At 36.4% G+C, this 20,993-nt stretch overlaps 1 protein-coding gene across 1 annotated transcript in view; it reads left to right on the top strand.

Annotated features, from left to right (window-relative positions):
* ZCCHC4 (zinc finger CCHC-type containing 4) overlaps positions 1 to 17,392 on the top strand; it is a gene marked incomplete at its 5' end in the record, with an annotated part of 47,477 nt that extends 30,085 nt beyond the window's left edge. The window contains 8 exon segments of the mRNA XM_082653521.1: positions 709 to 859; positions 2,423 to 2,523; positions 9,754 to 9,875; positions 10,121 to 10,196; positions 11,649 to 11,700; positions 12,215 to 12,359; positions 16,730 to 16,827; positions 16,830 to 17,392. Coding sequence (XP_082509647.1) covers positions 709 to 859; positions 2,423 to 2,523; positions 9,754 to 9,875; positions 10,121 to 10,196; positions 11,649 to 11,700; positions 12,215 to 12,359; positions 16,730 to 16,827; positions 16,830 to 16,900 — 816 coding nt within the window. The 3' untranslated portion in view covers positions 16,901 to 17,392.
* Between the last annotated feature and the right edge of the window lie 3,601 nt (positions 17,393 to 20,993).

Genomic DNA, 20,993 nt, shown 5'->3' with positions numbered 1-20,993 from the left:
ATTAGAGCTAATATTACAGGTCTGTCTCTTACTGACTTCTCCCAAAGCAAAAAAGTGATAAATATCCTAGACAGTTTTTAATGTTAACTTTGCAATCACTAAAAACACGTCAGCTTGCTGGGAAAATGTGTTAATGGCATGGTTTCATGGCCTGGGTAAGCTTTATTTGTGAGCTTTCATTTATTTACTTTGCATGTTCAAATGTGCCTGTCATTTACCTGGCACTCAAAAACATGTGCATGTTTAACTGGTAATTAGGCTCTCATTAACCTGAACTTATGGTGGTGGACAAACCAGACAGGAAAAAATATGTCTTATTCGTCTTTGTGTCTCCAGTGTTTAGCACAGTCCTTACTTCTATTTGTTCAATTGAATTTAGCATTTTAGATAGTCCTCATGGGTAATGAGTTTCTCTCTTTTAGGTTACTAAATTTAGTTTTTTAATTCAACCATTTGAATGTGTAGTCCTCTGATAGTGATGGTGTTTGAATTTGCAATTTTAAAAACCCACTTATCAAGGAACCCAAAGATAAAATCTTATGGGGGCTGAATGAGAGAGGCTTCAGGATGTCACTGAGGGACTCTGGGGTGGCAGGATGGGTGAAGTTCAGTCCGAAGAGTGAGACTGAGCCTAATGCATTCTCCTCCCAATAGGATGAAGTACCTCCCTTTAGTCCTAATTTAGAAATGAATTTCTGTTTGTTCCAGGCTGCCCTTGAAGTATGCAGAACATTTTTACAGAAGGATAAAGGTGAAGGAGTCATTATGGTGACAGATCCTCCTTTTGGTGGCTTGGTTGAACCTCTGGCTGTTACATTCAAGAAGTTAATTGCTATGTGGAAAGAAGGTCAAAGCCAAGGTGTGTAATTTATTACTTACTGCAAAATAAACATGTATCTATGTATATACTTCCTGTCAAATATTAGCAGAGCTCAGTGAATCAGAGCACTGATAAAATATACATGTCTTGCGTTCTCTTCTTTTTTTAAAAATAGGCTTATTTGATAATAACTTTATCATCATGATACACTTCGTATTATTCTAATCATGTGTTTTAAAAATGGCTCATAGGTAAAGTATTTGTTTTTGGTGGGCATAAGGGGACATTATGAAGAATAGCCGTGAACTGTTGGCATTTCTTCAGTAAATATTTCCTGAATGGCCACTATGTACCAGGTACTGTTTAGGTGCTGGGAATGGAAGGGTGAACAAGACAGACACTTATCTCTGCCCACTTAGACCTTACATTTCCTCTTCCAAAAGTCTTGCCCAGAACTCTAGGAGGGCACCCAGCCCCTGGTCCACAGCTCTAAACTGTGCCAAGATTTGTGTGGGAAGGTTGGCTGTCCAGTCGCCTAACAGTGGTTATCAGTGTCACATGGATACCCAAGCTTAGAAGTGGGTTAATGACTGGGGGATATTCAGCTTAAAATGGCTTAGGACTTCAAAGTATTTTATGTAATTATCTAATTAGTCAGTATAATCATTTTTCAGTTTCCAACCTGCAAGTTGATAAATGTAAGAGTGTCAGGAATTTGTGATCAAGCTTCTCCATTAATTGTGCTATATAAATAGTGTGCTTTGGGGACAGGATGCAAATGAAATTTAAAACATGACTCACAGTGCTAAGTATTCCACTTATTTTTGGTTCTGAAGTCTACTTATCAGAGTGGATAAAGTCATTGTTGTTGGGAAAGCAATAAAAAGCTTTGTGAGCTTGAACTGATTCTGCTGCTTATTAGCTGCATGAATTTGAACAAATTGCTTAAATTTTGCAGCTTCAGTTTCCGCATCTGTGAAATGAGATTACTATATTAACATCTAACTCCAGGGGTTATTTAAGGAGATAACATACAGAAAGCACCTAGCATTGTACTAGCCTGTATCAGGTGCTCTGTAATTAATAGCTGTGTCCCCTGTCTCTCATAAAAATTAATTTGGATAAAATTGTTCATAAGAATTTTCCATGATTCAGAAAAGATGGATTCACCCTGAAAGCTGGCATAGTGAGTTATGGCAGAGCTAAGATTCAGACCTAAGGCCTTCTGCATTTTGGTCCAGGTTTCCTTCTTCCATATCATAACCACCTTTGTGCTTCAAAGTGATGCTCATTTTTTATCTCCCACTTTTTTTGTAATATCTTTGCCTTTACCTAGACTGTAGTGATATGCATGTAAAGATAACTTTTACATACCATGTATAGCTGTGTTTAGATATAAAAGAATGTTTCCATTGACTTCTGGGAAAGGTCAAGTTGTAAATGGTACTCTGGTAAATCATCTCTTCGTTTGTATGATTTAAATGTATTGAAGGATTACAACTTCTCCCAATACCATATATTTTCAGTAACAGCTTTCTACTTTATTTTTTTTCTTTAATATCAGTTTCTTATTTTCTTTTCTCTTTTTTTGTGATCCATTAGATAACAGTCACAAAGAACTACCCATATTCTGGATTTTTCCCTATTTTTTTGAATCCCGAATTTGTCAGTTTTTCCCAAGCTTCTGCATGCTGGATTACCAGGTATAGTAAATATTTTGTTTTCTGACATGGTTGGGGAATGGATATTCTGCTTAAATAAATATTCTGATAAGATGATTCATCAGTTTTAGTAAATGCAAACACTATAAGCTGTATGAAACACTAAAACTATATCATATGTAACTTAGTGCAGTATTTCCTAGACGTCTGTAATCTCTAGGGTGCTTATTAAAAATATAGATTCTTAGGTACCAAAATAAACCTACTAAATCAAAATCAGAGGGTAAAGCCCTAAGAAAAAATATTTTACCAAGTTTCCCAGGTGATTCTGAACTGTAGCCAGGTTTTAGACCAAATGATCTGATCTTTCATCATCACCAGAAGATTGTGCAGCACCCCAGGATCATCATTATGAACATGGGTTTTCTCCATTCAGAGGTTGTAGAGAAGTAAATTGCTTTTTCTGGTGGGTGGAATGCCACGTACACTTAACTTTGCTGCTCAGAGGATGCCAGGAGCTCTAAGGAGGGGTGTGCCCAAGGTTGTGGCATGTCAGAGAAGCAGAGATGCTGAGGTGTGGGTGTGCTGATTCAGGGCAGACTGACTGGACCTCCTCCTTTGCATCCTTGTCCTTCAACTCCTTCTGTTTCAATGTCCACTCTCCTGGATTCATTTCCTTGGGTTCTGAGGTTAACCCTGTTGTCGCCATCACTATGTGTGGTCACCAAATGGGCACTGCTTCCAGGTTTGTAATGACATTTTTCTATTTGATTTTTCTGAGCAGTTGACTAGCCTCTGATTCAGGCTTTTCAGCTCTAGAACTGTAAACGTCTTCACTAGTTGTTCCAAGATAGCACTTGTTTCTTTTTTTTTATATAGTTGATTTACAATATTGTGTTAGTTTCAGGTGTACAGCATAGTGATTCAGTATTTTTGCAGATTATATTCCATTATATGCTATTGCAAGATAATGGGTATAATTCCCTATAGCACTTGGTTCTAATCTTTCTAGTCTTGAAGATATACACTATTATGAAAATTATTTAGAAATAATGAAACAGTGTTACCAGAAATGAGGGGATAGATCCTACCTGTGATTCTACCTCACATAGCAAATATTATAATTTTGAGGTACAGTTGACTCTTGAACAACAGGAGGATTATGGGTGCAGTTGAAAATTGGTATATAACTTATAATCAGCCCTCTGTATGTGAGGTTTCTCCATATCTGCAGTTTCACATCTGTGGATCCAACCAACTTTGGTTCAGTATTTACTATTGAAAAAAATCCACGTATAAGTGGACCCACGCAGTTCAAACCATGCTGTTCAAGGGTCAGCTGTATTCACATCCAGTCTTTTTAAAAAACACTTTTACATATTTGTAATCATAGAAGATGAATATGAATTCTGCTTTCTTCATTTCTGCCTTATATAAGTGTATATTTTAAAATGTAGCTACATAATCTTATGCTTTTAACAAGTAAATTGTTCCATCAATAGGCTATGTTATCATTCTCTTCTTTTTGGACTTAGAGGTTGCTCCCACCTTTAAGGTACTATAAATAACACTGCCATGAACATCTTTTATTCATATAATTTTTCCATATTTTCCATAACTCCCTTAAAATAAATTTCCAAAACTAAAATAGAATTATAAAAGTTACATTATCAAATTTAATGGACTTTTTTATGGCTCTTGAACCATATTAACAGTGTCCTTTCCAAAAGTGTGTAGCACAAGTCATTTTAACCTTGACTTCTTGAGCTCTGCTTTAGGCAAATCCATACCATATATCTTCTCAAAGCTGGTTTACTTTCCTTTTTAGGGCATCCAGTTTTCTGTTTCTTATCTGAAGGATGCTTCTAATATGGACATTTGCAATGCAGAGATAGCTGACATATCCTAAAGACGTTAACTAAGTAAACTATTTCTGGTTTCCAGGAGCACCTGCTGCCTTTGACAGTGAATAATCATCTAGTACAATGTTTGGCACGTAGTAGGTGCCCTGTACATGTTGAATGAATATTTGAATGAAAAAGGGCACGAACTCTGGAGTTGAAAAGGAACTAGATTATAATGCTGGTTCTGCCACCTACTAGCTAGTCCTACACATTTTATCTAACTCTCTGAAACTCATCTTACCTGTTAAATGAGCATAGTAATAATATATCTGCTTCATAAGGTTTTAAGAATTATTTGAGATAATACATTAAAAGATTCAGCCTCATCCCTGACACACAGCAAATAGAGAAAAAAGGTTATTGCTATAAGCATTGTCGTAACCATCACTATAGTCATCATTCAGATGGCCCCAGAATGGGGGTAAAACTTTTCTTCAATTTTTATGTCAGAAAACACATTATTTTAACTGCAAAACACATCGTTCCTCAGAAAACTGTTTCATCCACAATTTAGAGATGAGTTTTCACTGTGGGGAAGAGTTTCAGTTGGTGAGGCGGCAGAAGAAGGCAGATCCAGAATAAAGCAGATGAGAGTGGTTATTAATGTGTAGTAACCAGTTACTGTTTGTTTAGACAGCCTGTGTTACTAGGAAAGAACTTTTCGAAATACTGTAGTTTTAATTTTAAGAACTAGTTCCAAGGTCCAAGCTTACTGAAAGTAATCATATGATTCAGTGCATTGGTGGAAAATGTTCTAATTAGGCCATGTGTATCAGGGTGAAAAGCAGTCCTTCCAATAAAGAGAAAGCCAACCTTTGAGAAGAAGAATTAGAATAAAACCTATAAAACAAAAACAATCTTCATTTTTTCATGATTCCTATTAAAGATAAGAACACTACTGCCCATTACATGCTCAGTGGGAGAAACTGATTTTGCCAGATCTCCTAGGGTATATGTAAACTTTGTTTGTTGTACCTCCCCTTTGATGATTTTTCTACTATTTTTTTTTTTTTGAAACTCTCTCTGGACTTATTATCCTTTCTGAGCCTTTTGCATTCTTTTTTTTTTTCTTTTGTTACTTTAACTTCATTTTGTGGTAATTTTTTTCCTTTTATATTAGCCACCTTCATCAAATGAAAAATTTGAAAGTTTCCTCTCCTCCTTCACAGGTCTTTTCCCATAGACCTTGATTAGGCTTTCTTTCTGACTTTGCCTGAGATGATTATAAGCCCCGAAACCACAATGCAGTAAAAAAAAAAAAAAATCACTAAATCTCTTTTTTTGGAAATACTTTATAGGTAAGAGGAAGGCGGAAATGCTGCAAATCTTCATAAACTATAAATCATGTAGACTCTTCAGTGATAAAGCACTTGATGAGTACAGAATAAAATAGCTATCAAAGACGTAGAAAACCAAGAGCTTTATTAAGGGCAGATTAGAAAGGAAGGATTTGGTAATGAAAAGAAATTCTGATTTAGAGTCAGAAGAAGTTTGAGTCTTAGCACTGCCTTTTAGAAGATTAAATATAATCTTGAGGGAAGTCACTTTATCTTTCCAGGTCTCTGTTTCCTTACCTATAAAATAAAATGACTGAACCAGAAAAAGGATGCCAGATAAGTTTTACTTTTAGACTTAAGCCTGATAAATTGGTAGTGACTTTCTGGAGAATTTGTTGAGAATACCAGGCTCAGTGGCAAAGAGTAGCGTGGCTGATTAGTGATGTCTGCCACAGGGTCAGGGTCAGGGAGTGATGGCATTCAGGTCCTGTATTTACCATATCTGAACTAGATCTTCTCACTTCCCTTCCACCTTGAACATGCTATGATCTCTTGTTTCTGCTTAATCTGGGACATTTGTCTGGACTGTTAAAAGTAGAGATCTTTGTGTTTTTTTTAAGCTGTCTTTTAAAAAATCATCCTGTTTAGAAAACTGTTTGTTTTTCGAGTCTGGTTTCATGTTCAGAAATGAAGAGGTTTTGACAGGAATTTCTGAGAAATGATTGTAAATTATAAGGTGACACGTGGAATTCTCAAAATTCAATATACAATAAACATAAAACATTTAATGGATTTGAAGTGATGAGGAATAACACACACACATATATGTATGTGTATGTCTGTGTAATACATATGATATTTAAAATAAGAGGTTACATGGAATATGGTGTGACTAAAAAACCGTATTGCTATGGTAGAAGTTGATTGATGGAGCTGAAGAGTTCCCTTGGAATCTTTTGAATATATTGAAATTAAACAGAACACACTTTAGGGATTTATGAAAATACAAACATGTACTCTGTTTTATTTAAGCTTTGTTTCCTAGCATGATACCTGGAGCATAGTAGGTGCAGAATAATAAATGTTTGTCGACTTGAATGTCTTGTTTTCCGTATAACTAGTTTCAGTCTCATGTTGCAGAAGAAATTTGTGTATAGATAAAATTAAAAGTTAGGAATTGCAGAGATTTTGTGCTTTCCCTCATTTCTATACAGTACTTCATCACATTAATCAGTTCCATGGGAGAAATTTTCTATTCAAAAATGCCTCTCATCATCATTGTGAGTGAAATGTCAGGGATAATGATGGGAAAATGGTGTATCAGCTCTACCACTAGTGATACGCAATTTGCAAAATTGTGTTTGCTTTACAGCACTTCCATAGGAGGTTTATTTGTGTGGATGAAGCTATGAAATATGGATGTATGTTAGAGGTACATTAATTTACCCTAGCAGCATGCATTTTACATACCATATGTTTATAGTTAATTAGCACAACAAACCCACATTTAAAAATAATAATAATCTCAATTAGGTTATGCAAAATCAAGTAATCAACCAGCTCCCTGATGCACATATTCTCTGACTCCTTAGGTAACCATAAAGAAATTCTTTTTTTTTCCCTCTCTTCCATCTGCTATCTATTATATTGCATGGACTATTCCATTTACTAAAAATCTTTCTAAGATACTCTTTTCCAGCATTTGAAAATCTTCATAAGATTCTCTTGGGAAGAATTCTTTTTCTTATGACACTCATAAATGTTCAAAATATCTTTGTTGAATTTAATATGGTACCATATATTTACTGAATACATAGGGAAGGTGCATTAGGGAAAAATTATGAATTTAAATCATTTTAAAAGAAAACTACTTAAGGTACTATTTTACGGTGATTTTGAAGTAAAATCTACTTTTGTATCTTAGCCTCTAGTAGGTAACGTATATTCATAGAATTTTAAAGTTGTAAAGATGCATAGCCTTAACGTAGGCTGACTTCCCAATGTAATGATCCTTTCCACTAAATTCGTGACAAGCAGTCATCTAGTCTCACTTGAATGCTTTCCCTGAGCAAAGTCCTACAGCCTTACAAGGCAACTCAATTTATTTAATAGCTCTAATCGTTAGAAAAGTTTCTCATATGGAGATAAAATATGCTCCCTATTAACTTCTAACCATTGGTCCTACTTCTGTTTTCCGAAGCAATAAAGGATAAGTCTAATTTCTATTCCACATGACACCCCTTCAGTTATAACATAGCTATCAGATCCTCCCAGTCTTCTCTTTTCTGAATAAACACCCCCAATCTGTTAAACTATAAGCCCTATTTATTCCCATTACTTTCAATAGAAATGAACTGGCTTTATTAATGTCTCTCTTAAAATGTAGCAGCTGAATGGAGGGCTTCAAATGTGATCTAACATCGTCTCCCTTCCTTGTTACACTATTACAGTTCTGTGTAAGCCGGCTGTGAGGCCACACCAGTCTTACACCTTTGTGATAGACTGTGGACTCCCCACGTTGGACTGTGCGTGCTCACATGCCAAACGCCCTAGGGCTTTTTTTTTTTCCCGCACTGTCTCTCATTTAGCTGAGTCTCCTCATCCTGTACTTATTTTTTTCCCACTGCTGAAGTTTGTTAATCAGTCTTCCTAAATTTGTTCACCTGTAAATCTAGCAGGCATTGGCATAGCCATGGAGAGAGCTCAGGAATCTCCCTCCCATTAAAGTCCTCTCTTTCCATTGTCACCGATTCCTTACATTTTTGTAATTCTCTCATTAAATAGCTACTTTGCAAGTCAGTTCTGTTGTAAATTCTTAAGTGTAACCTTATTTAGAATCTAAAGAATTTATTACAACTTACTTGAAAGTTGCGATCTACCTGTATTAACCTTATAAAAATCTCATGGTATTCTTGTGGGTCATGTAAAGCAGTGGCTCTCAAACTTTAGTGTGCCAGGAGGGCTTGTTAAAAATAACAGATTGCAGGGTCCCACCTCCAGAGTTTCTGTGTTATTAGGTCCCAGGTGGGGCAAGAATTTGCATTTCTAACAAGGTCCCAGGTGATGCTGATGTTGCTGATCCAGACACCAAACTTTGAGAATTACTGATCTGAAGATGGATGGACTTAGTGGCCAGGTGGATTCATGGCAGGTTTAAAACCAAATTGAGAATGTGTATGGATGATAGGGTGGAGGAGGAGAAGGGAGCAAGAAGCTAATAGAAATCATGCTTGTTGGCCTCAGTTTACTTTCCAGATAATCTGCAGAAATGGAAAGTTGAGTTAGGGATCTTGAGGAGAGAGGTAAACATTCGAAATAGTCATTGTGGGGAAATCAACTATAGTTATAGATTTCCCTCTGCACTCCATCCTTCTATCTGTCTCCACCATATGCCGGGTCCTGAATTCAGTGTTTTACATACATTGTCTCATTTAACTTTCATAACAACTCTAAGGTAAGTATCAGTAACCTCCTTTTCCAGATGAAAATGATGCAGACTTGCCTGAGGTCACATAAAAAGTGAGTGGCAGAGCCACTGCCTGGCCCCCACAAGGAAGTGACCATCACAAAAACCAAGATAGGTGTTTCTCAGTGGGGAAGGAGGAATGCTGGGTTGGCTGTGTCAGAGAGTGATGGTGGAGGGCCACACTGAGGCTGCACTGAGCCTTGGGGAATTGAAAACGGGCATGCAGTGAATTTCACAGGCAAAAAATGAAAAGCCCTATACAAGCTGGCACAGATCATCAAAGGTGGAATGTTTTAATGCCCAAAGCTGAAGTCTTAATTATATAAAAGCCTTTCCTGCAAAGTCTGTTGCATTGGATAAAAGATTAGAGTTGTTTTTTGAATCCTAGGTAACATGAATGTGTCATAACAAATTTTACCTTTTTTATAATGAAATTTTACTCTCATAGAGGCCCCTCTGAGGCTGTTGATTAATAAGTAAACTCTTGCTTTTGAGAACTTCTTATTAAATACTCTGATTTAATTTGTACCTTGGCATCAGTTTGTTCATTTATTGGTAAAAGAATCTTAACGAATGTTGACTCATTTGAGAAATTTTTCCTTTTTAATTTTTTTAAACTATCTAGGTAGATTATGATAATCATGCACTTTATAAACATGGAAAGACAGGACGGAAACAGTCTCCTGTGCGTATTTTCACCAATATCCCACCCAACAAAATAATCCTTCCTATTGAAGACGGGTACAGGTAAGAGAGACCTTGAAGTACACAAGTCACTGAAAATAAAGTTCCATATATCTAACACCAAATGCCTTTCATACTGACTCATGTAGTTCTTTTATTACTTTTAAATTTGGCCTATAATGTTATATTGAATTTAATTTGAATTACACCGAACTTTTGTAACAAATGCCTTGTGAACTTTTATCTACCTTGTGAATCTCAATAAGTATATGCAGCTGATTTCTTCGAGTCTTTTCTTTTCTCCTTAGATTTTGCCCTCTGTGTCAACGATATGTTTCTCTAGAGAATCAGCACTGTGAACACTGTAATTCTTGCACATCCAAGGTACAGTTTTCTTTAGAATGTGTTTTTACTCAAACATATTAGTTTTATTTTAGGTCACTAGTTTCATTACATTTGTTTAATGTTATTTTGTTAATATTTTAATTTGTATTAACATGTTATCATTTATTAATTATAATTTAATATAATATTTTTTCTCTAATTATAAAGTATGGCAGGCTTTTAAAATACTTAGTTGCCTTCATCATCATTAACAACTATTTGAGTTATTTTTATATGGTACTGTATGACTGCTAAAATTATTAGTGTTTCAAATAAGGCACTAAATAAGGGCTAAATTTTGTTGAGGGCAAAATTAAGGTGTTTCGAATAAGGAATTGAACTATTAGATACCATCACTGTTCTGATGAAGCAATAATTAATAACATGTGCTGTGTATTTACTCCTCACATCGCTAGTAGACAGGGCTTTTTACAGATGAGGAAGGACTACAGGGGACACACCTCCTAGTTATTTTTTTAGGAAGGTGGGATCACCTTTAGGTTACTCGGTTATTTTAACTAAATCCAGTCAGAAAGAACACGTGAAGTTTAGTTGGCTGATACGCACGTATTATTTGCCAAAGGAAAGGCTATATTTTTAAAACTATTGGAAAGTACATTTTTTATAACTTTATAATTATATTACTGGTTATACTGGTTTTTAACTATGGTAACACATCTGATTATATATTTCCAAGTAGTTTAGAAATTATCTGTATTCTTCATTAAAAAAAATTATGCTCAGATCATACAAAGTACAAAATGAGGAAAACAAAATTTTATTATTTAGAGATGCACACGTAAGTGGAAAAAATAAACAAAAGCAAGGAAGTGACCATCACAAAAACCAAGATAGGTGTTTCAGTGGGGAAGGAGGAATGCTGGGTTGGGAAGGGGCATGTGGGGAAGTGTCTAGAGTACTGATGGTATTGTCTCTTGACTTGTTGGGTTCATCAGTGTTCACTTTATAATACTCGTTAAACTGGACATATGCATCTCATGTACTTCTTTAGGTATGTTTTATTTCACAGTTTTTAAATTACTCAAATAGTAATCTCTATCCTTCTAAATTACATTAAGTTCTCAAATATGAATGTTATTAAGGATTATACCAGCTAGACACATAAAAACTATGAATCATTAATTCTCTTGAAATTTTCATTGAGTCCTTCTTTATGCAGATTGGGTTGCTCGATCTGGAGTGGACTTTCAAGATCATTTAGATAAATCCTCCAGTTTTAGAGTTAAGGAAATTGGGGCCCATCAAGGAGGCGTTTGAGTTGAGTAGAGAAATGCATAAATTAAAATCAAAGTATTTAATAGTAAAGCCCAGGAAAGTGAGAAATAAGGAATGAATAATTTACACAGATTTTAATAAGACATTTTAATTTTTAATTGTGGAAATTTGATTTTTAGTGACAAGTTAAACATAATTTAAAAATTGTTTTTGTAGGATGGCAGGAAATGGAATCATTGCTTTCTCTGCAAAAAGTGTGTAAAGCCTTGTAAGTATTCAGACTTAAGTGTTTGAGATCTTCTGAAAATATTTGACTTTTTCTTCATCTAAATAGGGTTTTTATTTAACTGTATTTACAAAAGAAAAAAATAATAGAGACTTGCCTTAATTTACTTGCTTTTTAATTTTTACACTTGCCAAAATGTACGTTCTCTCCTTCAAAGAGAGACATGACTTTAACCCTGTTTCAGTGTTGCATTTGCTTTGGCTTGTTTTAACAGGGTTTTGTATCACTCAGCCAGCCCCCATTTTGTCAGTGGCTCTAAGCTCATGACTCAGGGCAGAAGGGCTGAATTTGTTGCCATGTATCAGAAAGAAGTTAGCTGGTTTACATGGAATTCCAACCTCTTAACCTTGGCCTCTTTAGCCAAATTATAATTAGCTATGCAAAGCAATCACAATATTTGAAGTAAACACTATTCATGCTTCCTTATCATAAAGGTTAATCAAATGAAAAATTATATTACATGAACCTCTTCTAATACCTAATTTTTATTTTACAGCCTGGATCCACTGTAACATTTGCAATCACTGTGCTCTTCCAGATCATTCTTGCAACGGCCCTAAAGATGGCTGCTTTATTTGTGGTGAATTAGATCATAAACGGAGTACTTGTCCTAACATCTTTACGTCTAAGAAAGTTAACAAGTTAGTTGAATTCTTTTATTTACTAGAAAAAATTTTCCTTGTATATTTGTACAGAGCAATCCACAGAAGTACACAATAATCAGAGGATCCAGAAATGCTAAATGCTAAATTAATTGTTGCTTTCACTGTTAGGTATTGTTTGCATAGATGGGGAGAGGGAGGATATGAAGGTGAGTCAAAGAGCTAAAAATTTTACAGGTAAGGCATGAAAATAACCAAAATATAAGGTAGAAAGTGACTCACTTCCTATATATTTGTGTAATATAGCTGTGTAATTCAGAGCAAGGTTACACCAATGACAATAGTATATTTAGAAAAACTATTGGTATTTCAACTGGGCTAACTTGAATGTTACACTTTTTTCCTTTTAAACTGAAGGGCTTATAGCTATTGAGTCCTCTTGTTTTACTGATGTGAAAACCAGATAGCCAAGTTTAACATTATATGACCGTTGAGATCAGGATAAAAATTTTGAGCTATCATATGACTTGTGATGAAAAAAAATCTATTATTATTAGAAGTATCTGATGGTTTAGTAGCTACTTGTGATTGTATTAGAATTCTTTTCCATTTGTTTTATTTTTGGTCAGTAGAAATCATTTTTTTCCATTAAAGCCCAGCCACTTGAATTCTGCCTAGTATTTAAACTACCTTTTCTATTACTTTTTATCAAATTTACTTTAATAATTATTTCCACTAAGTAATCTAGGGTAGAAGTGGAATTTTAAAAATTAATTAAAGAGGTGTATTGAAGAGTCTTATAAAATATTTTTTTATAAAGCTTTAAGAATAGAATACAACCTAATAAAGGATTGATCTGGGGTTGTTGCACTATTACAATGTAATTCTGCTTGCAAACAACATGCTCAGCCTTTGATTCTGTGATCTTATGACATGTGGAAACTGAATTTGCATTTTGGTAATACAATGTAGGCTCTTTATTGGTTCTTAAATAGCCCTGACTAGTCTATTTGATAGTAATATGTTGTTTTCATTGAGGGAAATCATGTAGTATCTCTTAGTACTAGATTTTATCAATTTTAATTCAAGACCAAATTCCTTAGGATGTGGTATACCTGATAGTTATTAAATAGTACCACTTTCTTCTCTTAGAGAAGACTCCTAAACTGTGAACAGTGATCTTCAGATACTGCTTTCAAAAAAATTTTACAATGAAATTGACAATGCAAAATTTTTTCTTTATAATAGTAAAAAATAATTTTAATAGCTTTTTTAGCATATATGGCATAAAAGATCTTTTCATCTTATATGTTTTATAGCTGTCATGTTAATTTGGTTTTCCTCGGTATTAATTTTCCTGTGGTTGTGATCTGGAATGATGCTGGCTCCCTCTTGTGGTTAGAGCTCATTTTATCAGTTACATAAATACCTATAATTTAGAGGACAAATACTAGGTCAATTTAATTTTAAGGCAAAATGAAACAATCAGTTTATTATACTCAGTTTATCACTGTTGAGAGACGTTATCTCTGGAAAGTTTTGTTTATTCATATTACAAATGAACATTTTCTTTCTGTTTTTGTTTACTGTATCTTCTAGTGAAATCTGGTTCATGTTTAGTTCTTCTGAGTGGACAAACCAAAGAAAATTTGTTTAAATTTTGTATACAGACATGCATAGCTTCATTGACTTTGCCATCAAGAGATTATACTTCATTAAATTTTCTAAATCTGGGCTTCCCTGGTGGCGCAGTGGTTGAGAATCCGCCTGCCGATGCGGAGGACACGGGTCCGTGCCCCGGTCCGGGAAGATCCCACATGCCGCGGAGCGGCTGGACCCGTGAGCCATGGCCGCTGAGCCTGCACGTCTGGAGCCTGTGCTCCGCAACGGGAGAGGCCACAGCAGTGAGAGGCCCGTGTACCGCAAAAAAGAAAAAAAAAAAATTTGCTGGATCATCACTTATCAGGACATTATCCTACTTCTAAAAAATGGCTGGAGGGAAAGGAGATTTATGTAACATGCACAAAACAGTATAAAGATGACTGTTTTATTTTGAACTTATAGGATACCCCAGTCCATGGTGAAAAATCTAAACATGGAAAAATATAAAATTGCCAAGCAAAATTCTGAGTAGTAGTCATGTGGAGCTACTAATAATAGCTAATATTTATTTATTAATTACTGTATGCTTAGCATTTTACATACCTGAATAATTTATAGTAGAGTATGTAGTATCAAGGTAATTAAGAACACAATTTCCTGAATCAAACTAGTTCTGCCACTTTCTCATGGATGATTTCATAGCCTCTGTTTCTTCCCCTAAAAAAAAATGGGGGGAAGGAAGGGGAAGAGTGACATCTGCCTTGGCTCAGTCTCCCAGCTCCTTGAAGTCAAAGACTTTGTCCATTCATTTTTGTATTCCCAACACTTAACATATATACTGAATGAACAAAAGGAGAGGCTGAGTTTGGTCCACTAGGAGATTATATACTGTTTATGAAGCTCCTTTCCCAGGTTTTGGTTCTGGGAAGATCAAGAAGGAGCATTTCCCTAGGACTCGTGGTGGTTTAGGAGAAGTGAATCTAACAATTGATATTGCTGGGAAGCCATGGAAATGCCCAGGTTTGCCATTACTGGCAGCCCCAGCCCATCCCTTCGTTCATGATATGATAAATGGCATGATTCTGCTAGCTTGGAGAAAGTGAATGGATAGACCAGTAATCTTCCTCAGCTATAGATTGCCTGTAATGTAGTTCAGAGAGCACCTGAAACAAAGGATCTAGGTGTTTTTTTGTTTGTTTGTTTTGTTTGTTTTGTTTTGTTTGTTTTGCGGTATGCGGGCCTCTCACTGCTGTGGCCTCTCCCACTGCGGAGCCTGTGCTGCGGACGCACAGGCTCAGCGGCCATGGCCCACGGGCCCAGCCACTCCATGGCACGTGGGATCTTCCTGGACTGGGGCACGAACCCGTGTCCCCCGCATCGGCAGGCGGACTCTCAACCACTGCGCCACCAGGGAAGCCCGATCTGGGTGTTTTTTTTCCTGGTGTGATTTAATGTTTTTTAGAGAGTGAGTTTCAACTTGTTCATTTTTTAAAAAAATATCTTTATTAGAGTATAATTGCTTTACAACGTTGTGTTGGTTTCTGCTGTACAACAAAGTGAATCAGCTATACATATACGTATATCCGCATATCCCCCCCTCTTGAGCCTCCCTCCCACCCTCCCTATCCCATCCCTCTAGGTCATCACAAAGCACCAAGCTGATCTCCCTGTGCTATGCAGCAGCTTCCCACTAGCTATCTGTTTTACATTTGGTAGTGTATGTATGTTAGTGCTATTCTCTCACTTCATCCCAGCTTCCCCTTCCCACCCTGTGTCCTCAAGTCCATTCTGTACATCTGCGTCTTTATTCCTGCCCTGCCACTAGCTTCATCAGTACCGGTTTTTTTTTTAGATTCTATATATGTGTGTTAGCATACAGTATTTGTTTTCGTCTTTCTGACTTACTTCACTCTGACAGACTCTAGGTCCATCCCCCTCATTACAAATAACTCAATTTCATTCCTTTTTATGGCTGAGTAATATTCCATTGTATATATGTGTCACATCTTCTTTATCCATTCATCTGTTGATGGACATTTAGGTTGCTTCCTGGCTATTGTAAACAGTGTTCCAGTGAACATTGTGGTACATGTATCTTTTTGAATTATGGTTTTCTCAGGGTATATGCCCAGTAGTGGGATTGCTGGGTCGTATGGTAGTTCTATTTTTAGTTTTTTAAGGAACCTCCATACTGTTCTCCATAGTGGCTTCAACTTGTTCATTTTGAAGCTAGTCTTCAAGAAGAGACCACAAAATGTGGGCATCTTGTATGGCACTTGTCAGGACTTTTAGATCTACTGGGAAAGGAAAATTAGCTGTAGGACTATAAGATGGGCCTCTTTAAGTCTTTTCAGTTTTTCCCATTGTGCTATTTCATTTTTCTACCACTGCTAACTGCCAGTGTATTGGTCTTTTTTCTGAAAAATGTAATTCAGGGATTTGGAGATTGAAGTGCTGAGCTGAGCAGTACAGATGTACCAAAAAAAAAAGAAAGAAAGAAAAACCAACCAAAAAACTTCCCAACTCATTGGCCTGACTATTTACTTCTGTGGTGTGTTTGTCCTGAATAGATTGTTCTAAATTTGTAGTCACCATGTTTCAAAGGAATTTCTTTTCTCAAACATTTTGCTTGGTCAGGACTCTCTCTCCTTGTTATTATGGTTAGGATTCTGAGGATTTATGCTTATAATACAGTAAATTCTTTCCCTTCTGTTTTCTTATTTGGTTAGCTAGTTAATTAAACTTCAACATAATTACATAATTCACTGTGCTCATTCTACAAAATAATTTAGCACCTTGTTTTTCAGAGCTGTCAGAAAGCAGAAGCAAAGAAAGAGCAATAAGATGAAAATGGAGACCACTAAAGGACAGTCCATGAATCATACAACTGTTACAGGGAAGAAGAAAAGAAGAGAAAGAGCTCATCAATATCTGTGCTCTTAAATGTCCAGTGGCTTGCGAATAAGAAAGATTTATAGATTTATTTGATGCCATTTTCTGAAAGTGCCTCACTGGACTTAAATTCTGTTGCTTTCAAAGGTATGCACCTCTCTAAGCTTGAAAGTAGGCAGGTGGTATTTCCTGGTTTATAGACCTCCTCTCCCCCAGCAGCCCCTCTGGAGACCTGGGGAGTTGTTTCATCCTTAGCTGGTTTGCCAGCTCTCAGTGCCTTTTTTTCTTCTCTTTAAATCTCTTCCAGTCATATTATTTTAGCCTCTTTTATCTGAAAAATGGGCATAAAGCGTCCTTTTGCTAGAAGAAAGAAGAAAATGAGAATGAAAACCTGAGGTTTTGTTTACATTGAACATAAGAGTATGTTAAGTTCGATATTTTAAATATTAAAGTATTGTACAATGGCTTAAACCCCACTTGTAAAGAGAAATACAGTGTTTAATTTTTTTTTAGACAGAATCTGAAGATGATGGAAAGAATTTTGACAAAGGCAGTCTAAAGATATAAAGATTATGATTATGGTTACATTATTATTATTAAATATTTATTTTTCAAATACTTTTTGCGGTTGTCCTTTGATGGTATAGAATCACCTAAATGTTTGTTGAATGAGTGAGGTATTTAGAATTATGACTTGCCCTGTCATCTTAGTGTCTTTTAACCTAGGCAGTACTTTTCTCTCTTTGTACAAGTAGTAGCAGAAGGCAGGATACTTTGGTTTTCATTTTGGTGATCCTCATTCCTATTCTAATACTTCCTGGTTGTATGTCCTTAGCCAGGTCATTCATTCTCTAGAAGCTACTGTTTCTTCGTTATTATAATGGGGACAACAATAGTCAGACTTCAGGTTTGTTTGTGGTGAAATTAAATGAGGCACATGCCCCTGGCTCTCAGCTCTCCTGCTACCCGTGAGAAACGTTAACAAATGAAGATGGCTACGAGCACTAATGGTAATCACCGGGTGGTCAGGTATTGTAGCATGGAAGGGAGTAGCTTGAACAAACAGTTCATTGTCTCCTTAAGACTTAGTAGTTTAGAATGGCTTGCATTTCACAACTCTTAGTAGTTTAGAATGGCTTGCATTTGCACAATGACTCTTCTCTCTTTCCCAAATGACTGCTTTAGAGCAGGTTTGGAGGCATCTCTGCTTGGGCTTAGCTAGAGCCCTGAGCGTAAAGGTAGAAGAACTGCACTCCATCTGGTATTTAAGTTAGGATGGTTTGTTGCCTGATGTGGAATACACACATGTGGCCCTGATCAGTGTGGTCCTGGTAGATCAGGCTATATCAAAAAATGAGCTAAGCTCCTGGACTTAACAAGCATCAGAAAACTCTTCTCTTGCCCCCTCTTTAACATGGGTTCCTGTGGTGATAGGAGGGGCAGATTTTGATGTGATTGGATGAGATATGAACCTTGTACAATCATTGTGAGAGTTCCCTCTCTGATTCAGGCATAGATGTGGACATTGCCTGACTTTCATGGTGTCCACGATACCGTGGTTAAAATCTGTTGAAATGTCCCCCGAAACTCAGACAGCTGTGGGACCATGACTGCTGAAGAATTGGGTACTGATGGCCAATGGTTTTTATCATCACCATATTTTCTTAGTTTTAAGATACGATCAATTGTAAAATGCATTTTCGATGTAATCATAGCTTTTCAGGGAGAAAACACCTTTATCTCATTAATTGTATATTTAAAATTTTAGATGTCTCTTTTTTCAGAAATATTGAAATGTGAAAAAAATGTCCATCTTAGTATTGAGCAAATAGGGTATTACTTATAATCAGGAATTCTGTACTTAAAAACTTCGTTACCTCAGAGAGTTAAAAATAGGAAATTTGATGGTTCTGTTTTTTTTGTTCAATTAATACTAATTTTAAGGACTTAATCCCTTTCTTTTCTCAGAGGATAAACTAATAGAATGTAAAAATGTCTCTGGGAGGTAAAGTGTGATGGGAGATGAAGTCATTTGTTCTAATTAGAAATCTGCCTATCTGAACATTAAGATACTCAAAATAGCAATAGAAAAAAATTCCTGAAATTTGACAGATAAAACTTTCTAAGCTTTTTAAGAGGACATTTTTCTTAAATAACTACAGCTAAATTTCATTCTACTTCTTGCTTATATTATAAAATGTAATGAAATACAAAGTTACTTTGTAGGCCCTGGATGATCAGATTTGTTTTTTTTTGCCTACATTTAGTCTGATATTTAGACTAATTTATTTCTCCAGTATGCCCCAATCTTTTCATCCTATTCTCTTCTTTCTGTTTGGAACATTTCCCTCCATACAGCCGTCTGTTAAAGTCTTATGGAGCCTTTAGGCCCTGGCCCAAGTCCCACTCTCTCCTGGGAAGCCTCACATGAGTTCCTGATAGCAGCCAGTACCTTCCTCTCCAAACCCCTTGCTATTCTGCGCCACATTTGAGGCACTTTTCATGTATTATTCTGTGATTATATTGACAGATTCTGTTTTCCCGAAAGGTTTCAGTTTCTTCAGGTCAGTACCCACTTTTTATACTCTCATGTCTTTCTTATGTATTGTAGGTGCTCAGTAAAATGTTGATGAAAACATGGAATTTTCTAGAGGTTCTCAGGTGGTAGGTGTATTCATTTGCTAGGGCTGCCATAACAAAAAGTCACAGACTGGGTGTCTTAAACAACGATAATTAACTTTCTCACAGTTCAGGAGCCTGGAAGTCCAAGATCAAGGTGTCTGCTGATTCAGGTCCTGGTGAGATCTCTCTTCCTGGCTTGCAGATGGTACCTTCTCACTGTGTCCTCACATGGTCCTTCTTCTATGTGTGTGTATTCCTGGTGTCTGTCTGTGTCCAAATTTCCTCTTTGTATAAGGATACTAGTCAGATTGGATTAGGGCCCACCCTAATGGCCTCATTTTACTTGTCATCTCCTTTTTAAAGGCCCTGTCTCTGAATACAGTCGCCCTCTGAGCTACTGGGGGTTAGGACTTCAACATGCAGATTTGGGGAGACACAATTCATTCCCTAACAGTAAGCATGCCTAAGATATGGAGAGTTGCTTTTTTCTCTTTCTCAGGACTGAAAATAGGAAAACAGACCTAAACAATATTGGGAGGAATTCCGAGCCAACAGGAGGGTTTAAATGTTGGGATGTGCTGTGTGAGCGAGATCGGCAGCCTTATCTGGAAGTCTTTAAACTTAGAATAATTCAGCTTTCAAGGTTATTTTAAGAAAAACACTTAAGTTGATTTCTGCCCTTTTTGAAGCAATTTATAAAATACTAGGCATCTGGGAGAAGCTTGACTATAGGCAGACATCAGAGAAATATAGTGGGTTTGGTTCCAGACCACCGCAATAAATTGAGTATCTCAGTGAAGGGAGTCACATGAATTTTTTGGTTTCCCAGGGCATCTAAAAGTTACATTTATACCACACTGTAGTCTGTTAAGTGCACAGCAGCATTGTCTAAAAAAAAAATCCACATACCTGAATTTAAAAATACTTTATTACTAAAAAATGCTAAAACATCTCATAACACAGGGATGCCACAGACCTTCAATTTGTAAAACAAACCACAATATCTACGAAGCACAATAAAACAAGATATTTAATTTTTAAATATAAAATCACAGCCTATAAAAGGTGCTTGTCTGATACCACCTCCTTCGTGATGTCCTTGTTGGTGTCTCCAGTGGAACAGTATGTCTCTTACCAGTGAAATAAAAATAGGTGTGTGTTTGTGTGTCTTTTCATTTCTACTTCTTTTCAGGTACTTAAATCATGCCCTGCATTAGAACAACTCTTTGTGCTTGTTTCCCCTGTGTAGATTAGAAACTCGTTGATGGCAGGGGCCTGTGGACATCATCGTGAACGTTCACTGGCTCCCAGAGACTGTGTCTTGCACATGGTGATATCAGAGACAACTAGTTGCAGTATGCATGGCCTCATTCCTCCTCCCACTAGCCTGGGAAGCAGGCGCCCAGGCTAACACCGTTCTCCACCCTCCAAGTAGAAGCTGCTCCTAAATACGGACTGGGTGAATGGAGATGGCCACTTATGCCTCCAAACCCAGCTGTGCTGCCTGACAGTAAGACGCTAATACACTTAGAGCTCCCCAAGGAAGAAAAGCTTAAA

Source organism: Grampus griseus (assembly GCF_964374135.1).
Source record: "Grampus griseus genome assembly, chromosome: 4".
Lineage (NCBI taxonomy): Eukaryota > Metazoa > Chordata > Mammalia > Artiodactyla > Delphinidae > Grampus > Grampus griseus.
This window is presented reverse-complemented; position numbering and strand designations above follow the sequence as displayed.